Below are 13,237 nucleotides of genomic sequence, written 5' to 3'. Positions count from 1 at the left end.
AGACTTACACATGAAAGGTTATGAATATTGCATTTTTTGATTTTTGTTTTTAACTTTCAGCCTTCCAAACCCCATAACTTTATATTTCCGTCCACAGAACCATATGAGGGCTTAAACTTTGCAGGACAAATTGTTCTTCATAATGGTACCATTTATTATTTTGGACAATGTACTGGGAAGCTGGGGAAAAAAGTATTCAGAATCGGGTGGAATTGGAGAAAAAGTGCATTTGTCCCACTTTCTTACAGGCTTTATTTTTACAGTGTTCACTGCACAGCCAAAACAACATGTCACCTGCACTCTTAAAGAGGACCTTTCATGGGTTTGGGCACAGTCAGTTCTATATACTGCTGGAAAGCCGACAGTGCGCTGAATTCAGTGCACTGTCGGCTTTCCCGATCTGTGCCCCGGGTAAAGCGCTATCGATCCCGCTTTACAGTCAGAAGGGCGTTCCTGACAGTCTGTCAAGAACGTCCTTCTCCACAGCAGAGCCTATCGTGCTGTACAGTGTGAGCGGGGAGGAACGTCTCCTCCCTCTGCTCGTCCATAGACGAGTATTATTAGGAGGGGAGGGGGTGTTCCTCCCCGCTCACACTGTACAGCACGATAGACGCTGCTGTGGAGAAGGACGTTCCCGACAGACAAGTTTTCCCACCTACAAGGAATGGAGAGGTCTGTAATTTTTATTGTACAGTAGGTACACTTCAGTGAGAGACAATCAAAAAAGAAATCCTGAAAATCATATATTTTAAATAATTCATTTGATCACCCTCTGTCCCTAGAATACATATAAGACGAAAAAATACTGTAAAACCATGCACATTAGGTATCCCTGTGTCTGAAAATGCCCAGCCTACAAACTTCTAAAAATATTTTCCCATACCGAGAATGCCATAGCAGGAAAAAATAAATAAATTAAAAGTGCCGAACCACTGTTTTCTTGCTGTTGTAATTTGAATAAAAAGTTATCAAATATATCATTTTTTGCCATGGAAAAAATTAAGATCTACCCCAAAAATAAAGCCTAGCCCATTTTTTTTGGAGAAAACTATAATATAAGACCGTGTCTTATTCTCAGAAAAACACGGTAGTTTTCAGGTGCCATGGTCGGATTTGCAGAGCTCCTACAGTACCAGTACAACGTAAACCATCAAAAATGACCCATTTGGAAACTGCACCCCTCGCAGAATTTATCAAGGGATATTATTGGCATTATAAGCAAGAGTGCTTCCCAAAAATTAATGTGCAAACTGAGAATTTAAATTTTTAAAGAAGTATGCCATTTCAGTGCCAACTATGTTGTGCCACACTGTGTCAACACACACGCTCTCCTAAAACTTTTAAGTGAATTATCCTGGGTACACAAAAATTGTATACGTGGGTGTAAACTGCTGGTTGGGCATACAGTTGGGCTCAGAAGGGTAGGAGCTGCAATTTTTAACTTTTGGAGTATAGCCCTACAGGGACTGGTTTTTGGGCGCTGTATTGTTCTTGCTGAGAACCGGATGTGCCATTAAATTGGAATTCGCCAAGAAATGAACCCATTTTGTAACTTCCATTTTATGGTCTATGCAAATGTGCCATGGTATCCAAAAAAAAACAACAATTATCTATATCTGTGCTCCTTCACATCTGCAACCTGCTGTGTCCAAATAGCAGTTTATGCCCACATGAATAAAGCTGCATTCACACTAGCAATAGGTAACTTCAGCAACTCCATACCCCAATCCACTTTAATTATGTGAAGAGAAAAGTCCTGCTTGCATGATTCACAGGCAGACGGAAACCCGGCGGACCCCATTATAGTCTAAGGGGTCCCAGGTTACATCGGATAACCGCTTTTTAAGTGGATAGGGCTTTTGCTTGTTGGGTCCCTAAGCTGACCCAAAGAATGGAAACGCGAATGCTAGTGTGAACCTACTGTAACACTGTTATACCCAGGATAACCCCTATGTGGGTATAAACTGCTGTTTGGACACACAGCCGGACACAGAAAGGAAGGAGCGCCATGTGGTTTGGTTTTTGAATATCATCCTGCTTTTGCAGAGCTCTGAACTGTCAGTATAGTGGAATCAGCAGACACGTCTCCCTTTTGGAAACTACACCCCATTAGGTATTTAATAGGCATTTTTAACCCTTGAGTGTTGCATTAAGCATTGCCGGAAGAAGACGGTGTAGACGACGCTCCTGAAGAAGATGGAGGCGGCGCTGGAGCGAGTTCTCTCGTAGCATTGGGGCCGCCCCCAATGTTGTCTGAGCGTGGACTCACCTAACAGAATATCGAATGCAGATGTGAACCAGACCTTACTGTACAGGTTAATTTAGGTTTTAGTTTTACTGTATGGTTTCTTACTGATGCAGTGATACCAAATATGAATTAATTTTTAAAAAAACTCATTTTATATGGGAAAGGAGTATTTTTTAGATTTTAATTGATTCACTAATTTTTTTTTTTTTTTAAACACTGGTTTATGTTTTTGATGTCCCATTAGGGGACTTGAACTGCTGATTTAATAGAATAGTAGTCTACAATCTCAGCTCTAATGTACCCAAGAAGCAAGCACTGGGAAAAACAAATAGCAAGTAATGATCCCCTATAGGTTAATTTATGTTACATTTTAGAGTTCGTGATTGGTTGCTCATGTTAAGGCTAAGGGCTCGTTCACATCTGCGCCCGGTCTCCATACTTTAGGTTTCCGTTTCCTGCCTAAAACAGAGGCAGGAGACGGAAACCTGCAGGAGACTTTCTCACCCATTCATTTGAATGGGTGAGAAAGCTGTCCGGCCGTGAGCGGCAGTGAGCGTTTTGCGCTCTCCGCCGCGAAACCGGGTTTTATAATCCAGACACAGAGTCGGACATGCAGTACTCTGTGTCCGGATAAAAAAATCCGGTTTCGCGGTGGAGAGCCGAAAACGCTCACCGCCGCGCACGGCCGGACCCGGTCTATGGTTTCCGTCTTCTGGCATGCAGAAGACGGAAACCATAGAACGGAGACCAGAACGCAGGTGTGAACCTAGCGTCAGGCCCCACTTTGTGAAAATGTAGCTTTTTTTGTTGAAGATTTTTCTGTTGTTTTTCTTTTTTTTTTTGAGCCAAAGCCAAGAGTGGCTACAAAAGGAATGGAAAATATAAAGGAAGTTCTTATACTTCTACCTTCTGCTCAATCCACTCCTGCAACAAAATCCGGAACAAGAAAAGCTGTGCTTCCGAAATGTGGGGTCTTAGCCTAAAGGGGTTAACCCAAAATACTTGAGCAACCATCTACACATTAACTGTGACTACACTAACCTGCTATGTGCCCTCTCTTCCAAGTCCTGCACTCTTATAGCTTCATAACATTTACAAGTGGAGTGAACAGTCCTTATTAAAGGGAAACTATCATTAAAACACAATTTTTTGTGACTAACACGTAGGAATAGCTTTAAGAAAGGCTATTCTTCTCCTACCTTTAGAAGTCTTCTCCGCACCGCCGTTCGGTATAAATCCCGGTTTTCATTGGTATGCAAATGAGTTTTCTCGGAGCACTGGGGGCGGGCACCATAGCTCCAACAGCACTGGGAGCATCCCTAATGCTGCGAGAGAACTCTCCAGCGCCACCTCCTTCAGGAACGTCCTCTTCACGCGTCTTCCTCCGGCGCTGGGTTCAAACTTCTAGGACTAGGGCAAAGCCGACTGCACATGCCTGCCGGTCACATGAAAATATACAATACTGTGTAAGCGGCCATTTTCTTGTAGCCGGCGGGCATGCACAGTCGGCTTTGCCCTAGAAGTTAGAACCCAGCACCGGAGGAAGACGCGTAAAGAGGACATTCCTGAAGAAGTATAGGATTGTCGGTTTCACTAGTGAAACTGATCACTGAAGCGTTGTCACTCTATAGAAATATAATCACTAACTAAAATATAACTTTTATTAATTTCAATTTAAAATTATTTAAATAATAAAGTCCTAAAACAATTGTGTGAGTAGACAGATTCTTAAACAATAGGCTCGTGGTATTTATAGTAACCACTTTGAAATTATGAGCTCCTCTGTCAACCCCCCCCCCCTTCCCAGGTGCTATTCAAGGGGTTAAACCTCATCACAAAGCACATCACACTGTCAAAGTCCCTTGATGCTAAAGGGGCTACTGACATACAGGCAGTAAAGCCAGAGGCTCGGGCATGATAGGAGCACCCGGCCCTTCTCCCCGCTTTAGAAAGGCTATTCTAGTCCTCTCTCTTTTCCTCTCCTGTTCACAGCCGTTTTTGAAATATATCGTTTTTGGCATATATGTAAATGAAGCTCAATGAGCACAGGAGGCGTTCCCCCTGTGCTCCAAGCACAGCATCATCATACCATTGATGTTGCCTCCTGGGCTGTTTGTTCACTCCCCCTTCATTCAGGGAACACCCGCTGCGCTCCTTGAGCTTTATTTATATACAGTATATGCCAAAAACGATATATTTCAAAAACGGCTGGAGGTAGGACTAGAATAGCCTTTCCAAAGGCTATTCCAACTTGTGTTTACTTAAAAAAAGCAACAAAGTCCTCAATGATAGACTCCCTTTAAATGTATTTTGAGATTTTAGACCAACACGAAGTAGCAGATAACTGTGAAGTGAAAGGAAAATGATTTGTGGTTTTCTAAATTTTATTCAAATAAAAATCTGAAAAGTGTGACCTGCAAAAGTGTTCAGCCACCCCACTATCAATACACCGTTCACTGCAATTACAGCCGAAAGTCTTTTGGGTATGTCGCTAACAGCTCTGTACATTTGATTTTTACCCTTTCATCTTTGCAAAATAGCTCAAGCGCAGCCAAATTGGATGACGAGCATCTGTGAACAGCAATTTTCATGTCTTGCCACAGATGCTCAATGGGATTTAGGTCTGTACTGTGACTGGGCCAGTCTAACACATGAATATTCTTTGATCTAAACCATTCTACTGTAGCTCTGGCTGTATGTTTAGAGTCATTGTACTCCTGTAGATGAATCTCCTTCCCAGTCTCAAGTCTTTTGCGGCCTTCAACAAGTTTTCTTCCAGGATTGCCCTGTATTTAGCGCCATCCAATTTCCATGTCCCTGCTGAAAAGTATCCCTACAGATCTGTTTCACAGTGAGGATGGTGTTTTAAGGGTAATAAGCAGAGTTTAGGTAGACAGCCATGTCTCAGTAGATTTGCAGTTGTAAAATACTTTTTCCATTTTTGGATGATGGATTGAACAGTGCTCCTCGAGATGCTCAAAGCTTGTGATTTGTTTTCATAACCTAAACCTGCTTTAAACTTCTCCATAACTTTATCTCAGACCTGTCTGGTGAGTTCCTTGGTCTTCATGATGTTGTTTGTTCACTACTGAGGCCTTCACAGAACAGGTGTATTTACACAGAGACTAATTACACACAACTGGACTCAATTCTGAAGACAATTGATTACACCGGATTTTATTTAGGAGTATTAGAGTACAGGGGTTGAATACTTTGCACATCACACTTTTCAGATTCTTATTTGATTAAATTTTGAAAACCATGTATCATTTTCATTCCACTTCACAATTATCTGCTACTTTGTGTTGGTCTATCACTTAAAATGTCAATTAAATACATTTAAGTTTGTGGTTGTAATTAGAGATGAGCGAACACTAAAATGTTCGAGGTTCGAAATTCGATTCGAATAGCCGCTCACTGTTCGAGTGGGTTTCGAACCACATTATAGTCTATGGGGAACATAAACTCGTTAAGGGGGAAACCCAAATTCGTGTCTGGAGGGTCACCAAGTCCACTATGACACCCCAGGAAATGATACCAACACCCTGGAATGACACTGGGACAGCAGGGGAAGCATGTCTGGGGGCATAAAAGTCACTTTATTTCATGGAAATCCCTGTCAGTTTGCGATTTTCGCAAGCTAACTTTTCCCCATAGAAATGCATTGGCCAGTGCTGATTGGCCAGAGTACGGAACCCGACCAATCAGCGCTGGCTCTGCTGGAGGAGGCGGAGTCTAAGATCGCTCCACACCAGTCTCCATTCAGGTCCGACCTTAGACTCCGCCTCCTCCGGCAGAGCCAGCGCTGATTGGCCGAAGGCTGGCCAATGCATTCCTATGAGAATGCAGAGACTTAGCAGTGCTGAGTCAGTTTTGCTCAACTACACATCTGATGCACACTCGGCACTGCTACATCAGATGTAGCAATCTGATGTAGCAGAGCCGAGGGTGCACTAGAACCCCTGTGCAAACTCAGTTCACGCTAATAGAATGCATTGGCCAGCGCTGATTGGCCAATGCATTCTATTAGCCCGATGAAGTAGAGCCTTTTTAAAGGCTATTCACGCATATGTGGGGCTCTATCAGCATTTTTTTGCTGATAGAGCCCCTTTAACTAGAAGGGATCTAGATTTAGAAATGCTGGTATAGAACAATGTCTAGGAGAACCTACCTTCAACTATTTCTATATATAGACATGTATGTAGAGGTGATCATCTACATATGCTCTAAAACATGAAAGCCAATTGGTAGTATGGTGCAGTGCTACCAGATTTCTTGCCCAAAAAGATAGTAGCAAAAACAAAAATGAATGTGATACATTTCATCTTTAGTATTGTCTATAGGATTAACTGCTCTTAGCAGTTTAGCATTAATCTTGTAGAAATTGGTTCCTGCCTCCCTGTAGCGCCATTACAGGCTTCAGGGTAGCTAGAAGCACGAACACGATATCACAGGAAGTCCGAAAGTGGGTGGTGCTTGGTTCCCATTCACTATAACGATGTAATGGAGTGCTACTGATTGTAATGGAAGCCGTGCAGATCCAGGGCATGAATTACACCAGGGAGAGGATTATAAGTGTGCTATTTTCATCTATTTTGTGCAATTCACGTAGCTTTCTCAGATTCCTGAAAGCAAACTAGCTATATCTGTGTCATAACTTACCCAGTTTTCATGGGACCCTGAAAGGCAAACCTAGGAATTTATAGCACAATTATGGAGAAAGGAGTGGGATTTATTTAGATATATTATTCAGTTTTCCCTATTAGGTCCACATTTTTTTTTGTTATTCAGTTTTCCCAGAACACTGATAGGCAAATCTAACCAGCTGTATCATGATGTGGGAGCAAAATGGTGAATTATTTGGTATATTTAGTATTCAGAATCCCTATTACTGCATTTCCTGGTATGTTACTAAGCTTTCACAGGACGTGAAAGGGAAATCCTGTCAAGCTATGATATGATAATAGCACAAGGTGGTAGGTCTATATAGGCAAATATAGCTTTTATTACAACTCCAGATACTATATTACCCAGCTTTTCCAAGAGTCAAAGGCAAATCTGTCAATCTCTGGACCAAGGGGATTTAGTTTATATTATGTAATTTATTATTCTGCAGTTCCTATTGCAGCAAGTGTGGCATGATAGGCCATACGAAGTACGTATCAGAACAATAGTGAGGGTTGGTATTCAGAATACCTATCCATTCATTTTTACTCAACTTTCCAAAGCCTCTGAAATATAATATTGTAATAATATAGGAAAGAAGGGAATTATCAAAGCATAAATACATAGATTTGCCATTTGGGAAAGTTGGGATGACTGTCCCTATGGAGATGTATGGTTTTCATTGTGAGTTACTGAGATACAGCCTGCTGGTTTTACTATGTGCATGTGACTACTGTTCGCATCTATTCATGCTGTCAGTTACTTAAGAGATTCCTTCCAACAAAATGGCCACACACACTGTATAGACAAAATATACAGCCTAAACCCTAAAGAATAAACTGCTTTTTAATTTATTTTTTCATGCTTTATAATTATGACTTAAGAGAAAAGAAAAGCAAGAAGAATCAGGAGATGATGTCAGGTACCGTATCAAGAATTATTTATTTTTATTTGTTTGGATTCTGGGTTTAGTACTCCTTTAGGTTTAGGCCCCCACACTGTCGAAAAGCGGCTTTTTTTTGTTGCAGATTCTGCTGAATTTTTTTGAGCCAAAGTCAGTGGTAGATTGAGCAGAAGGGAGAAGTAGAAGAGCTTCCTTTATATTCTCCATTTCTTCTGTAGTCACTCCTGGGTCTGGCTCAAAAAAATGCAACAAAAGTAGTAGTTTTTTTCACAACGTGGGGCTTTAGCCTTAAAGGTGTTTTCCAAGCAAAGAAAAGGTCTGTTAGTGCTGTCAATGGGTTAAATAGAGCACCCGAATACCTTTAGCAGTGTTTTGAGTGATTTCTGGCTTTCTCTGGGAGCTCCTGGTATCCCCCAGGCCCCTCCTTCCCCAATTCCCTAGCTAGCTTGCGGACTACTAACCCTACCTACCTAGCTAACTAAATAAGTAACTCAGTCACCCAATCCCCTCCCCACCCAACCCCATCCTACTTGCCTGTCTTCTCATCCTAAAAATTACTTTGAGGTGTCACTGTCCCCTCTTCTTCCCGCACCTGGGTTCTGGAACTGGCACCTATTTCAAGCATAGACTACCATCTCGAACCAACAGACAGCTAATCCAGGGACCTACTGTAGCAGGACTTTATTATACAAACATAATCCAAAAGCTGCAAATAAACCCTGTGCCATAAAGAGACCGGTGCCACGTTTAACCCTTTACTCACATCTGCTGTAATGGTAAGGCGAATGTCGGGTGTTTAAATATGTATTGTATGGAGAAGCAGCAGCAATTCCCACAATCACTGTTATAACTCCCTGTGCCTCAAAGTTGACCAAAGTACCCTTTTCCCAGTGGATTTTGGGGGTTGTCCCGACTTCCTCTAGAACCAAATCTGGGGCCAGTAATCCACTGCCATGACAGTCAGAAGCCTATTGTTTCTATTACAAGTTGAAAAAAATATTTTAAAAAACACAAAAGAATTAAAAATTCACTTACTCCCTAGAATACACATAAAAGTACATGAATAAAGTGAAACACATACACATTAGGCATCCCTGTTTCCAAATATATTTTTGCTGTACAATAAGCAGTGTAGCTGGGGGGAAGGAATAAAAACAGCCAAATTGCCCTTTTTTGCTGTTTAATCTCTCATAAAAATTTGATTAAAAATGGAACAAAGCAATACATTCCCCAAAATGGCCTAACTAAAAGGTACATTCGGCCCCACATCTCCAATTCAACCCACTCTGAATATTAAATGGTACCATTATGAAGTACCTCGGCTCTGTGAACGGAAAAATAAAGTTATATATAGCTTTTTGAAAGTAGGAAATCAAAAATGAAAATCGAAAAATGCCTGTGGCGGGAAGGGTTAAACCTACCTCATACCAATTATTACTGCAGGGTCCATTCGTGGCTTTTAATGTTATTTTTGCAGGCAAGTCGCAGACAAAACCATCCAATTTCAGTGATTTTTACCATAACAACTTTCAGGAAATCACATTGCTGAGTTTCCCTGTCTGAACTTCAGCAGCGGTTTTGTTCCGTGTGACTGCAGCAGACCTGCTATAGTTGTATACAGGGCTGTGGAGAGTCAGGAGTATACAGGGAGAGTCAGGAGTATACAGGGAGAGTCAGGAGTATACAGGGAGAGTCAGGAGTATACAGGGAGAGTCAGGAGTATACAGGGAGAGTCAGGAGTATACAGGGAGAGTCAGGACTAATTTTGGGTGGAGTCTGCAAAAGTTACCAATATTGTGTAGTTTGTTACATGTCTACTTTCATAAGCATTCAGTCACTAGGTTTTTAAAGGGATTCTATCATTACAATCGCATTTTTTTTTAGACTAAACACGTAGGAATAGCCTTAAGAAAGGCTATTCTTCTCCTGCCTTTAGAAGTCCTCTCTGCGCCGCTGTTCTGTAGACATCCTGGTTTTCTTCAGTACGCATATGAGAAAACTCTCCAGCGACAGCCTCTGTCTTTTTCTAGTACGCCTTTACGCAACGTTCTCTACCGGATTTAAATGTCATGCGTGCACAGTCTGCTTACACAGGTGTGTGTAAGCGGCCATAAGAAAATGGCCGCAGACATGTGCAGTCGGCTCTGCCCGATGGCAGAGCCGACTGCACAAGCGTAACATTTAAATCTGGTAGAAGACAAAGAAACCTGAAGAAAGCATTGGACGAAGACGTCGCGGAAAGGTGTACCAGAAGAAGACAGAGGCCATTGCTGGAGAGTTTTCTCGCAGCACAGGGTGCTGCGAGAAAACTCATTTGCATACCGAAAAAAACAGGATATCTACAGAATGGAGGCGCAGAGAAGACTTCTAAAGGTAGGAGAAGAATAGCGTTTCTTAAGGCTATTCCTACGTGTTTAATCTTAAACAATGCGATTGTAATGATAGAATCCCTTTAATGAATAGGATGATCCCTACAGCTGCTGACGGACCGTGGCTGTCAACCATTTATGAAGGAGTTGGAGTCAAAACAGGACTTGAGCTTTGGAAAATGGGAGTTGGCGGTTTGGCCTAAACTCCATAGCTCTGATTGTATAGATATCTGCACTGTAAGCATAAGGTTAGCGCTACCCAGCCAAAGATTGCAGGGGACGGCTGGAAACATCACAGCTAGTATAAGTGATCGGAAACCTATCTGCATAAAAAAGTGGTTACCTAAGGAAACCCCCAGACCCGACCTGATAGACTATAATAGGTCCATCTGGTTCCCACACGAAAAATGCAGAGAGAAAAGTGCTGCTTGTAGGACTTTTCTCTCCACATATGTCATGCGGATGGGGAAACGGAATGGCCTGAACGCAGATGTGAACTGGGCCCAAGACATGATGATCACCAAACTTCCAAACCTGATGGATGTTTTTGTCTTGCGGTGATGGTCATTGCTAGTGAGAACACAAGCACATTAGCTGCAGCTGCTACAACCTAAGTCACCAGCCATTGGGGCTTGAGATTACAACACATATGCCTAAAGGACACCTTCAGTTATTGCCATAAAGTTTATGCTGCGGTAGGCATCAAGCTTTATTGACAATACACCGCCTACAGACCATAGTAAAGTTCTGTGCAGAAAAGCAGCACAACCTGTACGTGTGAACAGGCTCCAGAACAGTGGGGGATGACACACATTACAGAAGTTGTGCTCTCACATGAGCAGGCCTGTGTACACACTAAGGCTGCACTAACTTTTACCGCACTTTAAGATGGAGGTTAGAGCCGAGCCTGCGGGGCGCATCAGCAGACACATCCTGACCGGAGGCCTCACACCTCCAGCCCGGGCCCAGCAGCATCCCGACAACCTGTGCTGCGGTCACCTGTAGTACACTGCAGCGCCTCATGCCCCGGACAGGAGGGAGGCCTCCGTGCTCCGGCACCGAGAGCTTCTCTTACCATCATAATAGTAGCAGACCTTCTTCTTTCCGCCCCCCTGACTGTACGCCATGGAGTGCTGTGCGTATGCTGCTTACACTGGGAGCTGGCGGTGTACGGGACAGGCCGGCTTTCACCGGGACACACACCGACACCCACGGCTGCCCGTTATTCGGTGATCAATGAGAATTTCCCGCTCGGCCGGGGACGCGCACATACACACACATACAGACACGGTGCAGACAGAGGTGGGAGGAGCACAAAGAGAAAGGCGGTTCCCGCCAGCTCTGGAATACGAAGGAAAGCTGCAAGATGTGGGCGGCGCTACAGGCTGTGGGAGGGGCAACAGGCTAAAAGGCGTTGAAAAGGAGGCACGTCCCTGAACAGTGTTTTTGTAGGCGGAGTCTTCTACTTAAGGTGGGAGGAGCCGTACCGCCTCAAAACATCAGCCACACTGGTGCACGTAAAATGCGCGTTGCCGTAAGGAACAAACCAAAAAGCTGTAGCCAAGAGGGGGAGTTTGACCGGAAGGCTTTGCGGCTTTGCTTTTTGCCTAGTTACACGGTTCTCGGTACATTTTTTGTCTGTGCCTGCCGGTTTCTACACCCCCGGTCCTTGCCAGTGTGATGGTATAGGCGTCTCTTTTATTTGCTTGGACCGAAGATTGCGTTCATTACCAGTATTGGAACGTGCGTTGTTGTACGTGGTGGGATGGAGGGAGAGGGGTGGAAAACCTATGGGCTTTACTAAATGTGTCCTCCTATGGATGCCGCCATCTGCATGTGAAGCGCTTCTGTGTATGTCTTTGTTTGTCCTGAGGAATGGTGCTCGTTAGAAAGCACTAGAATCACTGTGACGTGCAGCGGATGGAGGGAGTTGTGGTCTGTCTAGTCAGTAGTGGCTTCTAACTGGCATGTGGGGGTGGGCTAGCTTGGTACCCTCTAATAATACGGTGACTAGTCATGTGCTCCTCAGCAGCCGTCTACGTGCCAGCGATGGAGGACAGCTTGTAGACTGTTGCTGAGGAGCAACTTTTAAGATGCATATGAGGCATTTGAGTAGAATTAGCGGCATGCTTTTTAGAGACTTTTTTTTTTGTTGTTTGTTTTTTTTTGTGCATCCATGTAGTGAGTGCTGCAGCTTACACTGCCCTGCTTGCAGAAATCCCCTTTCTGGATACACACTATGCATGCATTTGTCCATTGCTGAGTGCAGGTCTGTTTTGCTTGTGTTCTTGTGAATGCAGCCTTTTTAAAGTGAGTCTGCTATCACCTTGTTAGAGTACTTTACAGTCATAGACAATAGCCTGTTATTATTGGGGAGAAAAAAAAAAACTTTGAAGTCTTATGCAAATTAGGTAGTTGGCGCACTGGGAGTGGCCTTCATCCTTCTTCATCCTTGGTTGTGTTGCTCAGGTAGGATGCTGAGGATCAAGTACCTGTGCTGGGGAGGCAGTGGAATATGCTTAAGGGTGATGGCACACTCCCTTTAAGTGGGTTTTATTTCCTCGTTTTTTGTTTTTTTTTTCTTCTTGTAGTCAGTGGTCCACTTTTTAAGCGGATTAGGTTTCCGTTCTTCTTGTCCTCAAGGGGAGCTGAAAAATAGAAACCTGAACGCTAGTGTGAACCTAGCATAAGTTGAATTTGTGGACAAATTCCTTCAGCCTCAATGAGTTCAACATTTTTTTGTGTGTGTGGATTTTATACAGTTTAAAAAGGTCCTTTCACCACTCCAAGGCTGTGCAGTTTTCTGCACCATGTCTTAGGCACTGCAGCACAGACTCTGGGGCACTGAATTTTGTTTCTAGCCCCACTTGTTCCAGAGTTCTGAACCCTGTTATTTTTGGCACCCTGTATGTTAATGAAGCCCTTCACTGTCAGAGGGATGTTTCTGACAGTGAAGGGTGCAGCAATGTTATTCTGACACTGTCCAATTAGCAGAGGACAGTGTCAGAGCAGCTTTAGCAGCGAGATCACACACTTCTCTCTTCTCAGGAC

General features: G+C 43.3%; 1 protein-coding gene across 1 annotated transcript in view; it reads right to left on the bottom strand.

The window, feature by feature from the left end:
- HDAC2 (histone deacetylase 2) overlaps positions 1–11,526 on the bottom strand; it is a 30,433-nt gene extending 18,907 nt beyond the window's left edge. Inside the window, exon 1 of the mRNA XM_075268085.1 lies at positions 11,262–11,526. Within this exon, the coding sequence (XP_075124186.1) occupies positions 11,262–11,313 (52 nt within the window). The 5' untranslated portion in view covers positions 11,314–11,526. The remainder of the gene's footprint in view (positions 1–11,261) is intronic.
- Between the last annotated feature and the right edge of the window lie 1,711 nt (positions 11,527–13,237).

Source organism: Leptodactylus fuscus, chromosome 3 (assembly GCF_031893055.1).
Source record: "Leptodactylus fuscus isolate aLepFus1 chromosome 3, aLepFus1.hap2, whole genome shotgun sequence".
NCBI lineage: Eukaryota > Metazoa > Chordata > Amphibia > Anura > Leptodactylidae > Leptodactylus > Leptodactylus fuscus.
The sequence above is the reverse complement of the archived record's forward strand: the minus strand, read 5'-3'. Positions and strand labels throughout refer to the sequence as shown.